Source organism: Aphelocoma coerulescens, chromosome 1, assembly GCF_041296385.1.
Source record: "Aphelocoma coerulescens isolate FSJ_1873_10779 chromosome 1, UR_Acoe_1.0, whole genome shotgun sequence".
NCBI lineage: Eukaryota > Metazoa > Chordata > Aves > Passeriformes > Corvidae > Aphelocoma > Aphelocoma coerulescens.
In genome coordinates this window covers 50,265,154-50,289,748 of record NC_091013.1, presented here as the reverse complement: position 1 = coordinate 50,289,748, position 24,595 = coordinate 50,265,154, and the positions used below count along the sequence as shown (strand labels likewise).

Sequence of the window (24,595 nt, the reverse complement as noted above, 5' to 3'; positions counted from 1 at the left end):
CTGGCAATACTAATACCATGGTGGGCCATCCTGAAGATCCAGAGAACTTTTTCAGTTCTATCCATGAATTAAGGTTTTCATGGACAGAAGTATGCTTTGGTCCAAATCCCAGGCTCTGTGCAATTCTGACAGGAATTAGTAAACGAAGAACATCCTCTGACTGAGCAGTGCCACACTGAGTGTCAAACTCTATTGTTATCCACCTGACACATTCAGGAAAAGTCACCTAAAACAAAGCAACAATTTAATTATGTCCAAGCCTTTGGAGTTCTTGGGGCTTTTTTACATTTATTTCTTCATTTCCATTTGGCCTTAACTCTACTTTAGTCTACAAAAGTGATTTCATGATGTAATTCTGCACAATTGTTTTGATATGCTTTAAATTAACATTAACCTAATTTATTCTTTGAAATTCATGTACACCTGAAACGTTTTACACTTTACTCAATTAGAATCCTGTATTATAACTTAGTATTCTGATTAAGCATTTGTGCTGACACCACTTGTGATTAAGAACTCTGTACAGGTTCATTAAACAAAACAAGCACAGACTACTACAGACATTGAACTCTCATATACCTTTTCTAAACTCAAACTTCAACAAACATACTGAGTATCTGTTTTGTGCAATCCCAGAAAAGTACAGAGCAGCTGAATCCCACTTGTGGATGTGGCCTGCAGTACAATAACATATAGCTACAGAAATTCAAATGCTGTAACCACTGAACCCGAGGCTTTAGACATGTTCCATAAACTTTTAGGACAAAAGTAAGCATTACTACATCAGGATGATCACATGGTAACTACATTTTCCACAGTGGATGTTTTGCTGTCTCACAGGACAAGCAGTGGAATAGTAGAATAATAATTAATATCCTGTTCAGGCTCTTGATTATTCGTTTGCTACTTCTGGATGTTAATTTGACTAGAATTGACTTTAGGTATTTTTTCAAAGCACTGTTCTAGCATTAAGGTAAGAAAGTCTGATCTATGATTATATACTGTATACATAAAGACTTTGAACTTCTACAGTCTGTACAGTTAGAGCAAAGAAACTGTATATGACAATAGAAAAATCTAAGACTATGCAAATTTAAGGACTTAGAGCAGATACCTGAATTAGGTAGTTAAAACTTCACTTGTTTCCACTATACTTGATGTAGAAAGTTTTGACCAGAAAAGAGTACAGCAATAATATAAGGAACTATATCCTATATTGGACCATATTAATAATCATCCATGGTGACAATTTTTCAGATAGCAAATACTGACTCAAGAAAACTCATGTGTCAAGCTTTTAAGAAGCAGCATGTGCACTTAGAAATGGTGCTCACCTTATAGTGTGTAACAGAGGCAGGTTTATAGGGATGATCACTTTCTACAACAGCATAGTGATTGGAGGTAGTACAAGCTGAAAGCCCTTGCTCTGGCTGGTTTCCAGTGGTGCTGTCTGTAGACTGATTTGGGTTAAAAGCCGGAGGGGCATATTTCTGATTCAGAACTGCCACAGAAGGAAGCAGTTGTTGTACCAGGCCAAAGACCTCAACAGCAACCTGTAACATAACACCACATGTATTACTATAAAGTATTATAACTTGGTGAAAACAATACTCTAATATTTCCATTTCTCTCCAATGGTTGTTTGAACATTCTCAGACTATCACTAACTACAATTCATTCCATCATTTTTCAATTCTGCATCTACACAACCCTGATAGAAAAAGCATTGGTACATTAAGCTCCTCTTGGAGACTTGCCAAAGCTGCAACAAGAGTCTGTACATAACTGTGAGATCCTTTCCCTAAAATAGCTTCTGCTAAAACCTTGAACATTAACAAACAGTAAGCATAAGTTCAAAGAAAACAAATACCATACTAAAGTCATAGTTCAGTTGTCCTTTATAATAATATTAATTTTTTTTTTTTCAAATATTCAACATATTTTAATGCATGTAACCTTAAGCATTGCATTGGTCCCTGTAGTCTTCATGCCATTTTCTAAGCAGAAGAACACTTCTAAAGCAAAACACTTGATTGTTTCAAACCCCAGCTCAAAGAAGAAACAAGGTAACTAAAATCTGACACTGTCTTTCACGACATGCCTGCTAGATTTTAAGAGGTCAGTTCTTCCTCCCCCCTTTAAAAGAAGTCAGAAAACAGCTTAGAGCTCATGAAAAAGCAGTAAAAGGCAATAGCATCTACTAGCTAAGGATTATTGACATTTGTAGATCTAATAACAGATTTCAAGAGTGTCCCAGACCAGGCACATGGAAGAATGCCATGCCACAGGAAAGAAATGTTCTTTTATTTATAGCTGACATCTTTCAATCTCTGAAGTTGACAGAAATAATTTAATGAGCAAATGCTTTTGCTGTTTACTGTAAAAATAGAACTTATATAACAAAAAACCATTTAATCCCACCAATGTTCATAAATGAGTTGTAAATTACATTCTTTTCATTCCTTATCTTTTCCTACTATTAAAACCTGTCATATTTCTCTGCTCCCTTAAGGTATTTTTTAATACTGTTTTCAATTTAATTTAAAATTATTGACTCATAGAAAATTCATGAGTCATGTTATCCAACATAAACCACTAATTTACAAAATAGTAAGAAATCAAAATGTTCAAATTTTCAGAGTAAATCTTTTCCCTTGCCTAACATTCATACATTTCTTCAGGAATTTCTGCTGAGGAGCATACCTTGGGAATAGCTGCTGCTACTGGTCCTATGTAGGCTATGATGAGGGGAAGCAGCATTGAAAACAGACTGGAAGAGCTGAGTAATTCTGGAATGTCTTCAGCTAAATAAAGATAATGAGAGCAGAGGTATTATTAATAAACATACTATAGTTCAAAGCACATCTTATTTTTCTGGTTTGCCCTTTGTGAGTTAAAACTTCTATTTCCTAGATTATTTTTACTTCAAATTGTTTTCATTATTTAGGGACTGCTGAATTCTGAATCTGCCAAGACCACCCAAGATCAATGTCATTATATACAGTTCTCTGTTGAAAAATATCCTTCTCTTAGAGCATTACTTTATTGCATTCTTTGCCATTTTGTGAAGCTGTGTTTGTATTTTCTACAGTATAAAAGTTAGTACAGTGGTCCTCCCAGCCCTTCAAATTAATTTTTATAGCACAATGTAATACTCTGGACATTTTGGCTACAATGGCTGATATCCACATTTCTCAAAAAGGGATGTTTAAGTGCTTCTAAATTAATTACATTAACCAGTCCTGCTGATTACAACTTCTGTGCAAAACACACATGAAATTTGCAACTAATCTGTCATAGAACATCTTTTGGAAATAAAGAATCTTACCAGCTTTAATATGACACTTGCTAAATTGATGAGCAAATTTATACAAGGTATCTGACTATGACATCACAAGTATAACTCAATGATCTATAAAAGTTACTCACAGTTCAATAACTGTAGGAATGAAAGGTTAGAAAAATATTCTTTGGAATGGAAAAGAGAAATATCACACCTCTTGTATTCAGGTGATAGTCTACTATGATGGCCTGCTAGCAAAGTAAAAAGTTTTGAAAAGTAAAGTAAATTTTCTCAAGCCTTACCATCTACAGCAAGAGCTCTGTGCAACAAGTCTTTGGCTGCTCGTACAACAGCACTCACAACAGAAAGAGCCCTGCTACAATTTTTGTCTTCTTCATTAGCTTTGTTCAACAGCTGTGACTGCAGATCTCCATCATACTCACTCCTGGACAGTGGAACAGTTCACAAACACAAAATTACATTGAAAAAACAACTGACTAATTTTTAGCATAGAATAAGCAAAACAATTTATGATACAGTGTTAAAGAAAACAAAGAAACCATGGAGGATATTTTGAAGGAATGTCTCACTGTTAGTCCTTTGCAAAAACTTTATTTGGAAAAAAGCATAAAAAGCATTTTTCTGCAATGTTTCTTTTCTCTACATGCCTTTTAAACCACAGAAAAGTATTAATTGCTATGCTCTTCCAAAGCCAGGCGCCTGTCTTGGTAAAAACTGAGCAATGTTAAATGCATCACAGAAACAAGTCAAACTTTGTTAATGGATATTTCTGCATTTTCATAAGAGAAAAAGATTCACCCTTCTTATTTCAAAGATTAATTATGGCTTTGGTATACAGTCTTGGGCTCACCCTCAACAAATAGTTCTTTCTTTTAAATCCCCTCTGTATGTCAAACTGGGCTCTCCTAAACAACAACATTATGCACAAAACCATTTCAGTAAATTATATAAAAGATGTGGTTTGATTTGCTTTTTCAAAGCAGTCAAATGACAATTATAATCTAATTCAAGCCTTCAATATGATAGTGATTAAGTCCTGGCATAGAGAAATAAAATCACGTAGTCAACACGTAGAACAAAACCTCCCATTCTCTTTTGGATATCTTATGTTTGTCCAGAAAGATCTAACCTGCAAAACCTAATTCCAGAACATTATTATTTCAGGACTAGCACCTCAGAACATTCAAAAATTTTACTGTGAGCAGTTCAGGGAACAAGAATACCTCTCCTTCTCTGTGAGGTGAATTAATCACTCTTACAAAAAGATTATTTGGTTTTTTAATGTGTCCTAGAATTGTAGCTTTGCTGTCAGCCTTAAGCCTTTTTCATTTGAATTGTTTAGCCACTGATGGTGGGTGCAATTCAACTGAGTACTTTTCCAACACATCCGTCCAAAACTTTTCTGCCCGTATCAAAAGTGTGTTAACTTCAGTTTGTGGCCTTTCTTCGCATACGCATGAGAAACAATTCTATTGGTATTTGAGCATCCTCCAAACAAAATGGAGTGTGACTTTTACCAGCTGTTCTGTAATAGTTGACTGAACAGTTGTTTCTTTACTGTAGACAAAGCAAAACTTCAAATCATTATATATCAAACTATGAGTCCTCGAACTAAGTCCATAACCAGTCATGCATCATTATTTATTTTGTTCACACATTATCTTGTTCACGCAAACTACAAAAGACATTGTGATTACAGTCAGCAGCTGCAATTTTTTTTCAACACACTTTATTCTGTAACTTATACTGCTACAGTTTTTCAAAAGCTTCTTCAAATTCTATCACAGTTGAAACAAAAAAACCTTGAGACTGTTCTGATCTGAAGACAGGACTTTGGTGTGAGGTTTTTTCATATGTTAATTTACCAATAAGTTGGAATGCCTTGAAGGTTCCATTACTGAAATTATGTCCTTTGCTTTTCTGAAATCAAATATATTGTTATTTCTCCTTAATCTTCTCTTTTGCCTGTATAAAAGCAGATAATCTAAGAGTGAAAAATAGACATTATCTTCTTTCATCCTTCTTACATAATGATGCTTCCCAATGATGATACTTCATAATAAATTTCAAGATTCCAGAAGACTAAATCAATTAAAGTATAATGATCTGCACCACTGCAATTCCACTCTTTAATAAGCAATTACTGTTTTTACTAACAAACTGGATCTTTGAGCACAATCTCATGTTTAAGGTAGTTTAGAGCTTTTCTGTATCTTCAAATATACTACTATTATAGGTTTGCTGGCCACTTAATTTCTCCGTATTTTAGCTTCTTTTAAAGCCTTCTTAAGAGCAACGTGTTCATGTGCTTGGTTAGTCTAAAATATATCAGTTGGTGTAGCATTACTTTTTTATATCTTCTAGATCTTTTATTAGGTAGGTACACCTCACACAATCAAATACAGAAGTAAATTATTATTCGTTGATCCTTTTATTCCTTCCATCTTCTGTTGATCAGCTTTGTACTGCCAGTTTGACAACTGTGTCTTTATACAAATCAGGGTAAGCATCTCAAACATGAAAGCAATGCTTTCTGCAAAAGCATTAACACAAGTGAATTCCTACTATCATCCTGAAAGGCTGAAGTAAAGCTTCCCTGCAAGCACAGTTAGATGTTTCAATTGATTTTCTTCAGGCAACTGCAATTTCTCTTTTTATACCTTTGAACTCTAAGTAACAGAGGAGACAGTTCCTATACAAATAGACCTTGCTTCACTACATGATGCCACCATTTTGGAAACTGAAGAACTGAATAAATCAGAGATAAACATTCCAGTGAGTAATCTCTCAAAGATCTCTTATGATACAGAAAAAACAGAAATTGAAATAGTGTATCTTAGGAGTTCCCCATATTAGAGCTTTAAAGTAGTAAGCAATGGATCTTGTAAGAAGTCAACCATCAAATTATTCATCAAGTCAAAAAAAAACAGAACCTAAGACAAGACTGGAAAAGGCATCAGAAACACTGTGGATGCATTTATTTCTATCACTTCTTAAAAACAGATGTGGTATAATGGCACTGTGATGGTTTTGTTCACTTTCCTTAGAAATGAATCATTACAACGCACAAACCTGTAATAAAGAATCTGTGGGATTTGTCCTCGTGTTTGGTTAGTGCCATTACTGCTGAGACTACACGTACTGAATGTAAACGTTACACCATCTGGGCACTGAACTGTCGTCATTCCGCCATCGCCATTGGCAGTCCGGCTTCCGTAATTCCTCAAACGAACCGCGTATTTCACGTTTTCCTTAGAATGGAGAGCCAAAAACAGTATGCAGTAAAAAACAAGTATCTAATGGCTTCATGGTATATGAAAGTTATTATTTTACATTAGTACTTCAGAGTCTGAAAAGTCCTTCAAAGCATTCTACAAATGAAATTAAACAAAAAAGATCCAGCATTTAACGAATATCAAAGCTGTTCTGTGTTCCCAAACTACGGACCGTGACTTAAATTACTACTAATTGCTTTAAGAGTAAGCGCAGACCCAAAAAAATTAACTGCCAAGTTGCACAAAGTAAGTTGAACATGCAAAAATATTCTAAAATTACTAAGCAACTACTATCTATCTTAGGCTATTATAAAAACTGGGATCTAATTTATTTTAGTTGACAGGATTCAGAACTTTTCATTTACAGCGTGAAACCAAGACTTTATGAAGCACACAAGTGAAGATCAAGTTGTTAATGTGCACACAAAACCCCGAACAATTTACATTGAACATTTCAATTTTGTTATCTAAAGAAGTTCTATGAAACCTACAGATGTGCTTTTATTTTAGTTACCTTCAGGGGCACAACTTTGTCAAGTCTGATTTCAGCTATGTCACTAGGAGAATCATCTGTGGTGTAAGTTCCTTTAACCAATTCTAAAGATGTCCATCTATGAGAATGAGTTGCATCTCCAGTATGATCACTCTGATTCAAAGAAACAAAGTAATTTTAACACATTTATAATATAAATACATGACACAAGCAATTGTGCAACTAACGTTTCATTACATAAATTTTTACACGTGGCATTGCAAATAAAAAGATGAAAAACCTGTTCAGAGTCAACAGTAAAGTCTTTCTCCTAAAGGGAAAAATTACTGAGCAGAGAGGTTAATTTCCCATAGTAACCCGTGCTTGTTCTTTGGAAGAGATCAGAATCATCAGTTATAGCCAACAACTGTGTGTAAGAACTGAGTTTGGCTTCATTACAAGAGCCCACAATACAGTTTTATGCTGCTTCTAAGAGAGAATATCAGCAGCACATGAAACATGTAGGTACAGTCATGCTGGTAGGCCAAAACCCTTCTCTTCAGTTTTTTGTTTTAACTTAATTTCTTACTTTCATTCACAGTTTACAGAGAGATAACTGGTACTAATCGGCATTTAGCTGCAGAAACTGAAATGCCCCCTATACTTCAAATGTTATTTGTAATAAAGTAAAGTTCAAGACAATAACCAAGATAGGGATCCTACTAGGAATGGTATGTAGCTTGTGGTTACACAAAAATCTCCACCACAAGCAACCCAAAAAACTCGATGACCAGTGCAATGCTTTACTGGTAGTCTAGATTCAATGAGAACATGACAATATCACATTGTAAAACATACTTTAAAAAAAAAAAGTCAGAGGTTACATTTGTTCAAATTGTTTTCCCAAATTCAGTACTTACATCATCAACTAATACCTCCAACTCATACTCATGAATTCCTCCTCCACCATAAACAGAAAATCCTACTACAACTACACCAGGTTTGTCGACAGAGAAACATATTGCATCAGGGGATCCATTCCCAGTATTCCAGCTTCTTCCCTGACTTGTTTTAGTGAATCGGTTTGGAGTGGATTTGACAGAATGGAGAGAATTCAGTCCATCAACCTGTAGAAAGTCAAATACAGTTGTCAGAAAATATTAACTGCTTAATGTTAAGACAACTTTAATAAAGCGAAGTTAAGTGAATTAAATTACCAGATTTTTCAACTAGGTAAATTTTAGAAGTCAACTCAGAAACCATAGAAGATGCTATTACTTAGCCTTCTAATTAATACTGACTAAAAAGAAAGTATTTCTGATAATTAAAAATTAACTAGGAATAATTATGAATCCAACTCGTTTTTTTAAAGTATTTAAATATATATTTTATAGGATGAAATACAAAAAAATACAGATTAGCTGTACTAAAAGAAAGGTTAGGTATTTCTGCCTTCGGTACAGTCAAGATTAAGAGAGAGCAGAAACAGATCTTATGTAATTGTAAAACCACCTTGAATCAAGGTGTTATCAAAAGCTTGATTCTTTCTGTGAGAAAAGCCTGTGGATAACAGATAACACAGAGACAGTGGCATCCCTTTAAGTGACAGGAAGGTATTTGACTTTGTTAATGAAGTTACAGGCCTCATGAGAGGATATTTGATCATATACATACATATGCAGGCAAAAATCAAAGTACTCAAAAATTTGCCATTTTTTAAACAATCTGCAGTACTCTGCAGCCCTAATGAAGTAGCTAATTATCAACAGTACTTCCCTAGTACAGTGAATGCATGCTTTTAAGTTTATGCAAAACATCTGAGCTACTCAGAACTGAGAATTCCAGAATCTCTGAAAGATCTGCACACCTATAAAAATACCCGTCACAGCCTGCATCACATTCATAATACGTTTGTCCTGAAAGACTTCGAAAAATTATTTTATAGTAGCTTTACCTCAGATCCTAATGCTGATGCTGTAAGCTCACTCACAATACTAGCAAGCAGCCCACAGGTATTAGAAACCAGATGTGAAGAGAAAAGCTCACTTTCTCTTCTAAGGCTGTTCCGTACTGGTAAAACAACAATGACCAACATCTTTTCCAGCACTTCCCGGAAGCTTGTCATCCCTGAAACATTTTCTTCACTCTACAGTATGACCAAAAACAATGGCAAATGACATGGTTATTAAAAAAAACAAAACACAAACTTTCACATATTGTAAGTATTAGGTAATTGAAATATCTGTGACTTCATAAAGATTACACATGTCTAGAGGGTGGAAAAAAATTTTAAAATTTGCAAAGCTACCATAGTGTGTATTCCTTTGTCAAAGGAATTGATTAATGTTTTTAATTTCCTGAATGAGGTGGTGACTAGTTTTTTATTGCATTGGAATGATACCGTATCCAGGTGTCCTTCCCAGGAGAGGTCTTTTCTTTATAGCCTAATAAAACCTATACAGCCCATAAAACCCATGGGCTTTATAAGCATACATTACAACACAGTGGATATACAGCTACCTATGAAACTGTTAATGCAATTTTCTTTTGCAGTGTCTAAAAAAGAAACTTGGAAACTTTGTTGTTTTGGTGTTAGCAAAAAGAATTTTTTATGCAAAGATGTAACATAAAACCAGTGGTAGGATGATTATAAACACAGTTGTTCTTTGCTGAATGAAGACTATGAAACAAATCTAAGCTTAGGCATCTGCTGTTGTCTTCTGCCTAGGAGTGACATCCACTTTCTTTTATAAGTGATATCCATACTGAAAATCATTTCTGCTAAGAAAAATAAAATCAGCTCTACTGATGAAAATCCAAGGTTTATCTTTTTCACCCTTTTGTCTCCTAAAAATATCCAAGGAGTGAACAAATATAGAAGACAGTCAGGTGAAGCAAACCTGTACAGAACACTTTCCATCTTTTACAGGTAGGAAGCAGCTGTATCCACAGCATAAATATTATATTTGCATTTAATAGCGCCTGCTGGGTTTTTTCTTCATTAATTTGTGCAGGTGCTTTTCAAGTCCATGAATAATGGCCAACAGGAATATGTCCCCCAGCTTAACTGTGTATTTTATGAAGAGCAGAAAACTTCTGACCTTACCTTTTTCTCAGAACTTCCGGTAGTGGTAGACTCAACAACTATCCTTAATTTACTTTTCTTGCATAATTCATAATTTCATACTATCTTACCCCTGTTATCTTCTGAAGTGAAGATGCTATTTAGTAGTCCCATTTCCCTGATCATTATCTTTACCCTTTTGGATTCCTGTAAATCAATTCTAAAACAACAGAACTGCAAAAATAGAGCATTCAAGAGCCCTGGATTAGGAAATTGTTTAATAACCTTTGCTAGAACTGTATGAACTGGGATTCCCTTGTTGACCCCTTTAAAAACTCCAGTTTGGGACATGACTTTTTATTACTAAAGTTGTGTTGACTCTTCCTCAAAACACCAAATCTATCTATATGTTCCTCCTTGTGTTCACATAAAAAGATAAAAAACTGTTACAGAAAACACTGTGCAACAGAACACTACTCCAAGTATATTTCTTCCAATTTAATATTCCAAGACAAGAACCATTTGCTCAGACACTCTCCAAAGAAGAAACAGGTGGAATATTTCACACAAAAAGTTGAAAACTGGAAAAAATAATAAGTTTCTGAACTAAGCCTTTTAGAAAGAAAACACTTAGGCAAATTCATTTACATCTTCATCAAGCAAAAACTTCAAGGTACATAACAGCTTTTTGCTGCAAAGTAAACGAAGTCATTAAACTTTCAGAATAACAGCCTAACCTGGCTGAGTTTTTCCATGTGTGCAACCAGAAGAGGAAAGCGATGGGCCAGAGCAGAGTCGTTCTCAGTGCTGACTTGTTTAACCATGGAGCGCAGCAAGGCCTCTCCATCGTAGGCAATTGGGAAGATGGAGGTCAGCTTTACTGAAGTGTGGCACAGAGCAGACATGACAGCAGCAAGGAGCCGACTACTGGAGGTCTTGAAGTTTGCTTCCTGGATGTCCTAAAGACATGGAAAGAAATTAACAGAATGGCACCACTGCATTGAAACAAGAGAAACTGCTTTTGAAAGGAAACTTCCAGTTTTATGGTAATTATAAAAATAATTTAGAGGAAGCTTTCCTATGAATTTTACACTACTTTCTCTCATAAGCTTGAATTTAGATCTTCAATACTGAAGTAATTAGAATTTCTTGGTTGGCATATTTTAAAATAATAAACCCATCTAATATTACTTTTGAAATTATGGTATCCTTTGAAGACAAGGCATTTCTTATAATTACACTTATAATTAAACAACTTAATTAGAGTAATACATTAAAGAACTGACTCTTCCTTGGAGAATGAATTTTTATGCAAAGCAGCAAACTGTTTACATCTCACCACAAGCAATGCAAGCAACCAACTACATTGTTTAGATGTGGGATGCTCATTCACAATAAGCAAAACACCCAGAAGAAAGTTGTTGATTATAGTATTTCCAGCTGCTTTTCATGTAGTTGGCTGGATAACAGCACTACTGCAATGTTTAATAATGAGGAATTACTCAAGTATTAGTGATAAAAAATACCACATGGATGCTCTTAGGCAACATGCAGCAAGGGTAAGCACATCTAAGGCACGGCCTCAACACTGGAAAAAGCAGGTGCTGACAGTAACCAGCACCACAGATTTTCCTCTCTGTCCCACAGAGAATCCTAAAAGCTAAAGAAGACAAAGTTCCCAGGCTCTTGTTGAACTACGTTTAGAGAACACCCCAAACAAACAAAACCAGAAACAAATCCAATACTCAGTCATTAAAAAAATAAAAAGAAAAAAACAGAAGACAACAGAACTCAAGTTGCAAATCAGGATAAATACAAAAAATTAGTATCAGTTTTAGTATTACTTGGCTTCAACTTGAGCAAAAGGGAAAACTAAGCTAACATGTACTTGTGCCATTTTAATGTACCTGGTCCAAACAGTTCAGCAAGTCACAAAGACATGCCCACTGGAGAGCTGGTGTTGGATAAAATGAATGGAAGCAAGCTGTGAAAGTATTATGGCATTCCTGAAGAACAGCTTCTAAAAGACTGAGAGGCTGACTGAGATATCCTTGTGGATCATTGTCCAACTTCACCATGCAATGGTCAACTCCTTCAGATAAAATTTTTCTCAGCAAGGTCCTAGTTTTTCCAATGCAATCTGCTAGTTTGCTGGTTTCTTCTACAACCGCCTTAGCTGTAGCTAGAAGATTACACAAAGAGAAGCAGTAAATGTACAATAATGAAACATTTTCATGTTAAAATTTTACCTGCAAATAGAAAAACTGGAATTTTGCAACATTGTTGAATCTAAATTCAGAAAAGTTAATTCCAAAAGTAAAACAGTGAAGGGTGTTAAACTCTTATCACAGAACCTGAACATTAAAAACTCCCACATTTCTGGTCTTCTATAATATATGCTGCATTTTAATATGAGCATTGTTAAAGTACATGCATGAAAGCAACCTTTCAAATTCACACTGTGATCACCACTACAGCACACACTCCGTATAGAAATAGGAAAAAAGAAGATACAAATAGTCCAAAACAATTCAACTGACAAGTCAAAGAGGAAATTAACTTTAAAATAGAGAGGTTACAGTGTAAACGTGTGTTACTGGGATACTTTGTTATGCAGACAATTCAAAATATCCTGTTACTGACAGCAAGTCTTAATTGCTCCAATAAAACCATCTCTGTGAGCAATTGTATTTTATATCATATCCTACATGAATACTTAGATCAAAATTTAAATATCTTGTAGATTATTTGCTGATAAATATCAAACAAGTGAACTAACTGGAATACCTGATATTGGATATATTTCACAGGTGTAGACCCTCAGCAATCTCAGGCAGCAAGTGCCCACAAAACGCAACCTTTCTAAATCCAGGAGAGTAGCAGTGTATTGGAAACCCTTCAGCCCACGAAGTTCTTCAACTCCCAGCACCAGTGTTGTCCAACTCCAATGAAGAATGCTCAATAAAGATTCAAAGCATTCCTATTTCAGGAAGATAGATTTTTGTGTTGAAAAGCAAGAAATTACCATTCTGCATTAGTATTAGATGAAAGGCAGATAGCATGAAAACATATTTGACACAATACATTCTTGTCATAAAGTAAAGACTTATCAAGGCTGTCGTCACTTGGTTTTTCATATACTTCACAGTTATGATCTGCAGGACCATGGCCACTATGTGACATTGACAGTACTTGAAAGCTAAACAGAAGCACATCACAGTTCACAAAAAATCTGAGGAGTTAAAAGGCTTTGTTTCTACTATTATTATTATATGGGGTCAATAACTTCATGAAGTTGTAACCGAGAAAGCAAAATAAAAGTGTTTGGTGTTGAACATCTTCAGGTTGCAACAATCAAACTGATTGTTCATAATTAGATGTAAAATGCTTCCAGAAATTTCAAAAAGTCAAAACCCTCCTCTCATCCTGGTTCATATCTACGGTGAGGGTAAGAGCAGCAAGACAATGGAGAGGATACACTGTGGTGTTAAAATCCACAGAAGTTCATAGCTTAATGCAAATGTTTTTAAGCAAACATATATTCAGAGTAGCTACTAATATATTGATAATACAATTACTAAAAATGCATATCATGTAGACAATTCATTCCTAGAAGAAACCTGACAGGAAAAGATCATCTTGATCATTACAGAACACTGAAGAGATGGAGAATACATAAATGAAAGTGAGCCAATTTAGAAAATCAGACTATGACTGTCCATATGGAGGCAATAACTTGTATATAACTACCCATGGAGAATGCTGACACTATGTGTAATAGTATAAAGTACAAACCAGGACGGAACTGAAAATAAAATAATCACTGCCTGCAACTCCCCTGCAAGGTAAGGGACTATACTTCAAAAACACAAAGACAGAATTGACCTTATCCTGCATGATATTATTGCATTTTAACTTAATGCAGGATTTCTCATAATCTGACTAGCCCCCTGTATGTGAAGAGCTGCAGACTACCTTCTACAGCACTTGCAGTTCACTGTGCCAATAAATACTCCTTACCTCAGTTTACCAAAGCTTAATTAAATGCTATCTGATTCTCAGTGTGCACTGGAACACATCTAAGAGGAAGAGAAATCTCACCAGTGACTAATTAGTGCCAGTAATCTAAATGCCATGGAAGATACCAGTAAAGCTCCCTCAAAATTCTAGAAAGCCTGCTCATATTGATTTTTCAGCAGGAAGTGAGGCTTGTACATTGAAAACAACCAGTGAGAATGAGCTCAGTCCCAATTCCCCTCCACCTAGAAAACTCCAAACTAAGTAGCTAACCCTGTAAACAAACACATTTCTAGGCTCTCATTCTCAGGTTAATACCAAGCTTAGTTTAGATCTAAAGTGACATCTGAAATCTTCTGAAAAAGTAAAAAAATAAAATATTCTATCAGTGTACCTAACTTCTGCTTGAGGAAGCAAACACAGAATTTCTACATCTACATCTTTCAGTTTCCTAACCATGTATGAACTTACAGGAAACACAGAAGAGTCTTGATAGTACTCACCACTGAGACAGTTCTGGCAAAAGATCTCTTTAAAATATGTACGGGTTCACTAGTTTGCTGTTTCCCTTTGGATGCACTGCCATCACTTGTTGGCAACCTGGAAGAACAATTTTAGAACTTACTTGAAGTCTCCAGTTTTTACTTTTAGTAGAGTTTTGGACTGGGTTTGGTGTTCTTGTTTCAGTTTTTTACTTTTTGTGGTTTTTACTGGTTTTATTGTTCAAGTGAAAAAAAACCAAAGTGAAAAAAGTTTAACATAACTATTCAAAAAAGTTCATTTTCAACATAAGTTCCTCCAGTTTCCTAATCATTCTAGATCAGTAACCACGTATCTTGAATTCTGTTCAACTGGCAGTACTGTGATAATTGAAAATTAGGTTGAGATTTAATTACATGCAATTATTAAACAAGTATCTACCATATTTCTTCAGATGACATCAAGACTAGAAATGTTATTCCTTAAAGAACACTGGTTTTGTGGAGGGAAAATATATGTGGAGGTTAAAAATACAGACAGCATCCATTACTGCAGCACCTTCTCTTTTGTGCCACTCATTGGTCTTCAGAGGCCTCAAGGCTTGTTTGCCTTTTGGCTTCAGCCATCTCTCCAAAGAAATCACCCAAATGGTGAATTTGTCATTCCAGGACTTCATGTACATCAAAATGAAGCCTTCACCTGGAGAGACAGGGTATCTATGGACAGAAAGCTTAGTGGCAGAAGTGAGCTGTTCTGCAAAGGAACCTTGGAAGGGACATGCTTAAAAAGGACAACCGCAAGAGAACTGGTATGAAAGAACTGCAAGCTTCAGAATCGGCGTGGGGGCCAGGGGAATTAATACACACACACAAAACATTAAAATCAGGTCTTGCATATACCTGAGGAAATCTGTAAAATGTGTTATCAACACAGTGAAAGAGTTCCTGGTTATTAAAACAGAGTGACGTAACATTTAGCATGGCAATGGTAAGTTTATGGTAAGATATTGTAAAGCACAGTTCATTGTTGATTTTGGCTTTTTTTTCATTAAAATCATCTGTTCAATAGTATACAGTCCCTAAACTGAGGGCTACCAAAAAGAACACTTCCCAACTAGCAAAAAATATTACTCATGCTATGTGAAATAGTTCTACAGATGTAAATGAAAATCTCAAGACTCACGCAGGATGACTGCAAGAAAAATAGCAAGGAAGTGAATGTGGGAATAATTTATTACTTTTCTCAAAGACACTAAGTTTTATTTTTCAGATACTGATTTCCTTCGCTAAATACAGTAACATTTTCATGAAACATGGTTACAATGAAGTTAATATTTCTATTTTAAGAACATGTCAGTAAATTGTTCCAGAGGTTAAAGTATTACCTGTATAGTAATTGTGGAATCTGCCCTGCATTCACATCTGTACCATTATTTGATTTCTTGGAACTTTTAAACTGAAATACAACACTGAAAGAAAAACAACACAATTATTATTCAAGTCATATTACATCTCTTCTTTTTCAATTAAAAAATATAGAAAAAAATATATACCCATCATCTGTAGTAATAGAGGCCTGACCATGAGATCCACAATCGCTGCTAGGTCCTGACACTCTTGCCCAGGCTACATACCACCAGCCAGCTTGCAGGAGTACTGGCTCATCAAACATCATTGCATATTTCTCTCTGTGAGAAGTAAATTTTTGAAAATGATAGATGTGAATTATTTTTTATATTAACTTTTAACAAATTACACCCTGATTGTAAAAGAAATTGAGAAGTAACGGACTTAAGTCTATTTATATTCAAAACTCAAAATTTTTAATTGAAAAATATTGTAGTAATTAAAAAATAATAATTCTGAGGACCGACAAATGCCTAAGGCTAGCTTGATTTTGAATTGTGAAAACAATCAGATATCAATGCCAAATAGAGTAAGAGACATTAACTTAAAATAACATACAAAAACCCAATTACATTTACTATATATACGGCAAGTAAAGTAGTAATTATAAGGTACCATATAATCAGAAAATGTTTGTAAATTACAAGAACTTATACATGAATTCTTTGTAATTACAATAAGTATTAAAGAAAGTAACAGAATATATATTTAGGGGATTGATATGAAAGATTTAAACCTGAAAGAATCATGTATCATTTGAATTTTAAATTACTTCACTACAGGGAATTAAAAAGCAGCTACAACATGGCTAACCCCATCCATATGCACAAAAGAGCTGCTGCAATATTTTGTCTTGTCATCTCATCACAGGAGGATGGGATGTGACTTGGATTTATACAAGAGCAAGAATTAGATTGTTATTATTTAAATACCATAATGGTTTGGGGATGTATTTAGTGCTTTACTATTTCCCCACATTCTTTAGAAATTTTATATCACTTGCTACAAAATTCTAATGATATAGATCATCTCTGTTGATACTTAAAGTGATTTTTAAATGTGTATGGGGAAAGTAAAAATAAAGATCAAGAAGCAAGTATAAGTAGGTAAGCTAAACATCTTACCTGGCAGCACAATCATATGCTAAGACATCTGTCTCAGCAAGGAGGTCTCCATCCGTCTCATGGTCTCCCCCATCTGGGCCCAATTCAAACAACTGGTGAAGTAAGAAAAAATTGGGAGTTAGAAACCTCATAATACTACTTTTTCCTGTCTGGCAATTCTGGAAACTGTACACTTCTCTTCCTTCCCCTTCCCAAAAATAACTACTACTTCATATCACTGACAGGCAAAATCCCATTTGGAAGTCAGGCATTAACTGTTAAGAAGTAGCAGTTGACGCTTACCTCCCAGCCTTATGTCCAGATATATTTTTAAGGTGGGGAAAAACTCCCTAAATCGTGCAAGAAAGACACAAGCACAGCATCTAAAAAAGGCAAAGTTGGCCAGCAGGTGCAGGTTTTCCATCACAGACTGAAATGTTTATATAGTATAAACATAAGATATACTCAACTTCTCTGGAAAGGGACAGCTTGACAGTTTAGCAGAGATAGTTAATATTGTTTGTCTCGGTTGTTGGAGACAAAATATTAGGAGGAAGCGCTCTGGAATGAGGGCCTCCTCCAAAGGGACAAGGGCCTCCCCTTTTCCTCCATCAATGAGACAAATGGGTCACAAGAAGTGAAAGTGGGAAAAAAACCCCAAACTGTTTATTAACACACAAACAAAACAGGGTAGAACACAACAAAAAAAACCCAACAAATTCCCAGAGAGGGAACAGACACGTGGGCTCGGACCAGCCGGGGCCTCCCCGCGGGCCCACCTCCGCAGGCTCCCCAGATCGGCGAGGAGGGAAGGGAGGCAGTGAGGCATGGGGAAGGAAAGGGAAAAAACAAGAAAAAACCAACAGAACCTTTTCCCAGCTAGCCAGAACACAAAAAAACAAAAAAGCAGCACAGCGCTCCCAGCGCACTCCCTCCTCCCAGGCCTTGCCAAAACCCTGGAGGCCCCGAGCTGTTGGGCTGAGCTGTTCAACCGCCCCTCACTCGGGGTCCTGTGGCTCCGGCCCCACCCCCCGGTAATACCGTCCCTGCCCGGCTCCGTGGGGCCCCGCGTGCCCCCACTGCCGCACGGGTGGGCTCAGTAATGCACTCGGTACCAAAGAGCCGAGAAGGGCATTTCCGTGCGTTCCGCCAGGAGCATTCATTGCTGCTACGCTGGCGAAGGGTGCAGAGGCAAACACCAACATGATCCCGCAGCTCACAGTTTTATCCAGGGGCGGGGAAAGGGCAGGACTAGGGAACAGGGACCAATGGGGAAGCTCTGGGGGAGTGATGAGGGGTAGAGGCTGACAGCCAACCGGGGAATCCAAACTGGGATAGATTCACACAACAGAACATGGCATCTTGGGAGAAGCCTTTCTGGTCACCCTAACATAAAGTGGTTCTTGTGGTACTGGGGACTTGTCTTACTGAGAACTCTCTGTCCCTTGTAATGTATGTTCACTGGCCACCACACCCTGGGTCCATCTGAAAGGCACAGCATCCTTGGGCATTAAGCAGACAGTTAAGGAATAAAGCAGCTTTGTAACATCAGCCCAGGACACATTATAAGCAGCTGGTAACTGGGACAAAACATAACACCTTTACTAAGAGAACTTCATTTTCTTACTAAAAAAAAATTTCTGTGGTTTGGTGAGTTTGACAAAGGACCAAAATACACGTCTATGACTTCTCTTGCAAATACCAATTTAATACACTGTTTATTTCTCGCAAGTCTGGCAAATCTTATCTTGGATGTAAGATAATACTAAAAAAGTTGAAAATACAGTACTGGAGTATTTTAATACCATTATTACCTCTAGCATTTAAAACTTTAAGTTAGCACAACTAACTTTAAGTTTCTTGGCTGTAATCAGTCATTTGCAATTCTCAGTTGTTACATTAAACTAGAATAAAGTGCAACTACTTATTTTGGATTTCCTGTTGACTTATGCAAATGTTATTGCTAAGCATGTGTCATCCATTTCCCTAGAACAAATCTCAATACCTATTCATCTGAAAACAGAGGAAGAAACTCCATGACCCACTAAATGACAAGTAACAATAACATGTCCTGAATATACAAATACAAACATCTAATAGAAATCTCAGCTGTAACATCTTCTTTTACAATTGTTTTTCATGGGGTTACCAAAATCCTTATTGAATATAGGAGAAGAGGACAGCTAACCAAAACCAGAGCTCTGTTACCACAGTGTGTGTTTCTGTGAGATTTATTTATCCAAAGCCAGGTTTATTTATTTTAAAATAATCATCACACATGCTCCACCTACATTTGGCACAGAGTTAATTGTATTTGGTGCTGTTTGCTCTCAGTTGAAGAATCCCAGCCCAGAAGCTAGACAGAGAGCAGTCTTGAGAAAGAAGTGGCAGGGAAAATGGAAAGCAATGGCTCCTGATTTCTGCTTTTGAGAACAGCTCCTTGTGCATCACGTAGGATGTGATTTTAACCTGAAGCCCACAACACCAATTTTCTGCTGGTGGACCTTGGAGCTCTGTGTAAATAGATCACAGAAGCATTCGGCCCACTAACACACCTGCCCAAGGTATCTCTAGGATGGCACAGCATTTAGTGAAGGTAAGAATGGGCCAATTCATGACAAGTAAGAACAGTAATTCTCAGCTCTCTGCTTCACCCACTGCACCTGCATGATGCTTTACACATACAGTAAACCACTCATTCACCAAGAAATAAAACTAATTGTGGTTTTAGACAGTACTACTGAAGTTTTGATTTTAATATTGCTTAAACAAAATAAAAATTCCTACCTTTATTTTAGCAGTGTATTCACCTCTACCACCAAAAAGACCAAGACCACCTAGCAAAATATCTGTATCAGCACAGAAACGGATAGCTTCTACTGAGTGGGCTGAATAACCCCAGCCTCCTCCATGACCTGCAAAAAAACCCCCAGGGAAAATATAATTAATCTTAGTCTTTTGTTGTACAAGCTGATCAGCTTTTGTTATAAAATTTTAGTGTGTACATACTTTCAAATCTGTTAACAACACTATAGTCTTCCTTAGAATAAACCTTCATTACTGCTTGAGTCTCTTCTTCGGTATTTGCAACACCCATTTTTAAGTCCTGCATAGCAGCCAACGTATCAAGGCAACCTAAAAGAAAGCAACCAAAAAGAACCCAAAATTTCTCACTGCTGATTGAAATGGAAATGAATACTAGTTAAGAAAATCAAAGCAATCTGTTTTGTCCCTAAACCACACACGATACTGAGTAGCCTTATACTTTTGATGAGGTAAAGGGGTCATTGCTGCAGACTCTCAAGGCTTGCTACTGAAGTCAACTTCACTTAATTTATTATCCAGAATAACAAATGTGATTAAATCTACTGTGCAACTTTTCCAATGGCAAATAAATTGCCGGTGACAATTTTTTTCCTTTTTACACTTACAGTATTACACAAAAAGATTTGAAGTAGTAACTGAATTAGGAGGAGATTTTAAAGTCTTCACAAAAGGTGTTTCTTTCATACACATGGGTATGAAACATGCCTTACTTTGACTCAGACACAAAAAAGTACTGTTCAGGTTGAAAGTTATCCATCTCTAGCACACAATGAAGTGAGTAGGTCAAGGAACAGATGACTTATCACAATCAGTGGACAAGTGAGTTAAAATCACTTCCAAAGCTGTGCTTTGAAGTATAGCTTATACATGAACACAGTGGAATTAATTTTTGCATTTTCAGACTACAAAAAAACCTACAAAAGAAAATCATATTTCTCTTAGTGACTCATTATACAACATTGCAAAGATTATATTTTAATTTTATATACTGCATTTACTTTAAAATAGAAGTAACTTATTGAAGAGCACTTTTTCAGGTTTGAGTTCTTTTTTTTTGAGATTCCAGGTTAAGAGCATTTACTTTAATCTGCAGTCTTTCCAAAAAGATCATCTAGGAAGGTCTCTTACTTTATTATGCTGGCATCTAACAAGTTCCACCAGAACTCTAAAATCCTCCAGCATCATTAAGATTGCAGAAGATAACGACATCAGCCAAATTATAAGCACTAAGAGCAATGGTGAAAGACTACAGTAAAATTTTAACTGAAAAATGTCAGGAAGTTTTTAGATTAGTTTGTTTATACATGAAGTTAGGTTACTTTATTTCATCTAAGGTTCTGACTCATCATACCTAGAATATGCAAAGCTGCATGAGATCTGGTGGTTAGAGCTTTGGAACCTGTTGGCAGAGCAAGTTCTGGACTCAAAATACTACACCGGGATTGCATGTCTGGAGCTGAGGGAAGCCTGGAATCTGCAACTACTGCATTGTAACTCCACAGTTCCCTGGCATTCGGGCAAAACCTAGAGCAAGAAAAAACAGAATGAACAAAACCTTTCATCTACTGAAAAAATACAAAATCTAACTGATAATTACATTTTTAAGATTTAATGTAAAATGTAGATCTGCTGGTATAAACTTCTGAAATTGAGCATCACTACTGCAAATACATGAAAACTTTACTAGCTTAACACTCCAGCAAATGAAAAGATACAAAAACATTACTGTACTTTAAGCCAAACAGTCATATAATGGGTTTACAAATTTCAGAAAATTTTAAGTCATTTCTCAAAGCTAATAAATGTTAACACAGTATTGTCTATTAAGAAGTATGAAGTAACTAGCAAAGTACTAAACAGAATGGCAGATGTGCTCAAAAATTATAAAGATGCCAAGTGAAAGTAAAAGGCTTACCTTCAAATAAGAGTAAAAAAATCTTGAGGAATCCAACATATTTTGTTTGGGCTTTTTTAAATGAGTAACATTGCCTCATGAGTTTTTAAGGAATTATAAAAAAGGGCAGCATAAACAAGGGAATACAGAGACTTTCTATAATAGAGATTAACACATAGAAAATGAAATCTTTGAAACCACTATGTAAAAGGAAGAAACAGTAAGAAGACAAGTCTATGGGAGTGTTCTGTATAAGCACAAAAGGCATTTTCACTTGGTACGCTTTTAAAAATCTAATGGAGAAAGAAATAGTTTTTTTAACTAAAAATATTAAAGGGCACCATACGTATTCAGGATTTCAGTAAGATAGCAATGTTCAAATTTATACACACATATGACATGACACAACTGCTTGAATTTCACTAAAAGATTAGGTCACAAAGCTTTGAAGAAATGTTTAAAATGTATGTCATCAGAATTCTGTTTCTGTACAAGAAACTGAATTCATCATTTAAAGAGGCATGAATTAGAATGTCCAGAAATAACAATATACCAAGTATTTAACTACTAATAGGCATAATTATTAACATGTCTCTTCTTCAGACTGTTTCAGAATTTTCTATTGAACAAGAATGGAATATAACAGAGAAATAAATCCACTCTTCTGTTAAGTATTTAAGCTCTAGATTTAGGTCTACAGTCCCCAAAATACTGCAAGACTGTAAAACACCTCAATTCATGTTTACCCATAATAAAAATCTAACATGACTTTGGACTTCCTCAAGCTGAACAACCAATTTATTGTCTACAAGTTGAGTATCATTACCTTGCCTCCTGTGAAACTTGCTGTGTTCCCATGGACATTGATAACTGAGTTTTTTCACTCATCGAGTCTTTCAGTGGATTTAAACATGCTGAAAATACAGAGCTCTAAGGGATATGGGTGCTACTCTTATCTCTAATGTCAGCATAATTTAAGTAAGAACTGGTACTTAGCCCATGAGATTCAACCAATCCTGGGCTTGTGCATAATGCAGAACTGCAACCATCCAAGGTACTTCCTATGTCATAAACAAATGTGTTAGGCAAACATGTGCTTCCATGTTAATTGGCTGTTAAATTCTTGAATTTCAATTTTGGATGAAGATATCCAAAGTAGCATGCAAGTAGCTTTTAAAGACATGCTCCTATGAGATACAGTCTTTTCCAGATGAATGGCGACTAGCTGGTTCCCTGCGTTACTCTAACTTGTTTTGTTCAAACAATTTAAACATCATCAACTTCTTGAACTCAGAAGGAAGTTCAGATTTCTCTCCTAAATCCTAGCTAACATAGCTTTTAAATTGTTACAGAAGAACTGGATATTATTATTCTGCTTTGGAACAAAGGCTTATTATCTACACTTGCTCAAAGACTCCATTCCAAAGACTGAAATAAATACAGTTAGTCTGATGTCTATGCCATCTAAATAAAAACCTTTATTTTAACCTCCCAAAATGTCAAAACTGAAAAAAAATACCATTGCTCCACCCCTTCTTCTATTCAAGTCTTAACCACCAATACCTGACAGAAGAGCAGTTTAAGACACACACATATGGCAGCTGAATATGGCAGGGAAGTTATTCAGTCAAGTGTTAAGTAGATGGAGAAGAGGGAATAAAGAGAGTAACGAAACAGAACAGATTAAAATCCCCAAAATATTATGAGACTAGAATGAGAATGATGCAAAAAAGAAATTTTAAAAATGCAGGCAAGAGAACACGTTTGTTCTGGGCTTACTTGAACAAACCATCCAAAAAATGTGAAAAATATTTATGGAAGACTAAAAATTGTTTTTCATTTACTGGGAAAATAAGTAATGAGTAAATTTAATAATCAAATCTCCAGCCTTGCAAAGTATTTTTTAAAGGATTTCTCTATTACTAGTTTAATAGCTGTAATCCACACTTGCCTCCAAATAACATCATAGACAGGATCCAGACACACACCAGAACCTTGAAGGTCTTCCTGCTCAGAATCATTGAATGTTTTGCAACTGCCATCTACTTTGTTTATCAGAAGACATTTAAAAGGAGGAGGTTCTGATATTGAAGCTGGTACCAAACCTAGATTAGGGAGCAAAAAGAGCAAACAAATGTGAAGACTCCACTCATTATTGCTTCATGCGTAGAAAATGCCATGTAATACAGTAGGGAAGAACAGATATACTGCTACAACAAAAAACTAAAGAGTAGTAAGATCTAAATGCAAGTGAAGGTTAGACTTTTACATTATTATTTTTAATAAAAAATATATTTCTAAAGAAGCCAGGATCATCATATGCAGTAAAACTAGAAGGCCAAAATATTTTCATTCCTTCCATTCCTGTTTTTGACTTGCTGCTCCTCTATTGTTTACACAACTGAACTCATTTTTTTCTCCAGTACTTCCATGAGCATTTAAAATAATATAGAAGAGTTCTTGCCTATTATATGCCTGCTTGCAAATATCTCTGATGTAGCAAGCACATGAGAATTAATGAGAGCTTCGTCAATCCGGAGAAAAGTCTGGTCTCCACTCGCTCCAATCCATGTAGCTTTGCGCCCATATTTGGAGCCTATATTAGGCATAGGTGCTGGTTTTGCATTCCAGTAGGGCATATCCAGAATTGGTCTGCCAAGCTGACCTTTCTGTAGAAAGAATGCAAGAATCAGTGAGTAAGTCTGAAAGACGGATAAATGACTTCAATAGTTTCATCATACAAAACTGCTAAAC

The 24,595-nt window shown here is 35.8% G+C and overlaps 1 protein-coding gene across 12 annotated transcripts in view; it reads right to left on the bottom strand.

Annotated features, from left to right (window-relative positions):
- Nucleotides 1-24,595, bottom strand: part of MYCBP2 (MYC binding protein 2) — a 175,435-nt gene that overhangs the window by 73,087 nt on the left and 77,753 nt on the right. For all 12 annotated transcript variants that reach the window (XM_069008634.1, XM_069008629.1, XM_069008659.1 and 9 more), the window contains 20 exons: nucleotides 24,306-24,510; nucleotides 23,793-23,946; nucleotides 21,299-21,471; nucleotides 20,131-20,256; nucleotides 19,909-20,036; nucleotides 17,143-17,234; nucleotides 16,165-16,299; nucleotides 15,997-16,080; nucleotides 14,636-14,732; nucleotides 12,903-13,095; nucleotides 12,023-12,297; nucleotides 10,853-11,074; nucleotides 9,006-9,197; nucleotides 7,972-8,178; nucleotides 7,094-7,225; nucleotides 6,377-6,555; nucleotides 3,586-3,728; nucleotides 2,704-2,804; nucleotides 1,335-1,553; nucleotides 1-226 (listed from right to left, as the gene is read on the bottom strand). In XM_069008634.1, the coding sequence (XP_068864735.1) occupies nucleotides 1-226; nucleotides 1,335-1,553; nucleotides 2,704-2,804; nucleotides 3,586-3,728; nucleotides 6,377-6,555; nucleotides 7,094-7,225; nucleotides 7,972-8,178; nucleotides 9,006-9,197; nucleotides 10,853-11,074; nucleotides 12,023-12,297; nucleotides 12,903-13,095; nucleotides 14,636-14,732; nucleotides 15,997-16,080; nucleotides 16,165-16,299; nucleotides 17,143-17,234; nucleotides 19,909-20,036; nucleotides 20,131-20,256; nucleotides 21,299-21,471; nucleotides 23,793-23,946; nucleotides 24,306-24,510 (3,283 nt within the window). The remainder of the gene's footprint in view (nucleotides 227-1,334; nucleotides 1,554-2,703; nucleotides 2,805-3,585; nucleotides 3,729-6,376; nucleotides 6,556-7,093; nucleotides 7,226-7,971; nucleotides 8,179-9,005; nucleotides 9,198-10,852; nucleotides 11,075-12,022; nucleotides 12,298-12,902; nucleotides 13,096-14,635; nucleotides 14,733-15,996; nucleotides 16,081-16,164; nucleotides 16,300-17,142; nucleotides 17,235-19,908; nucleotides 20,037-20,130; nucleotides 20,257-21,298; nucleotides 21,472-23,792; nucleotides 23,947-24,305; nucleotides 24,511-24,595) is intronic.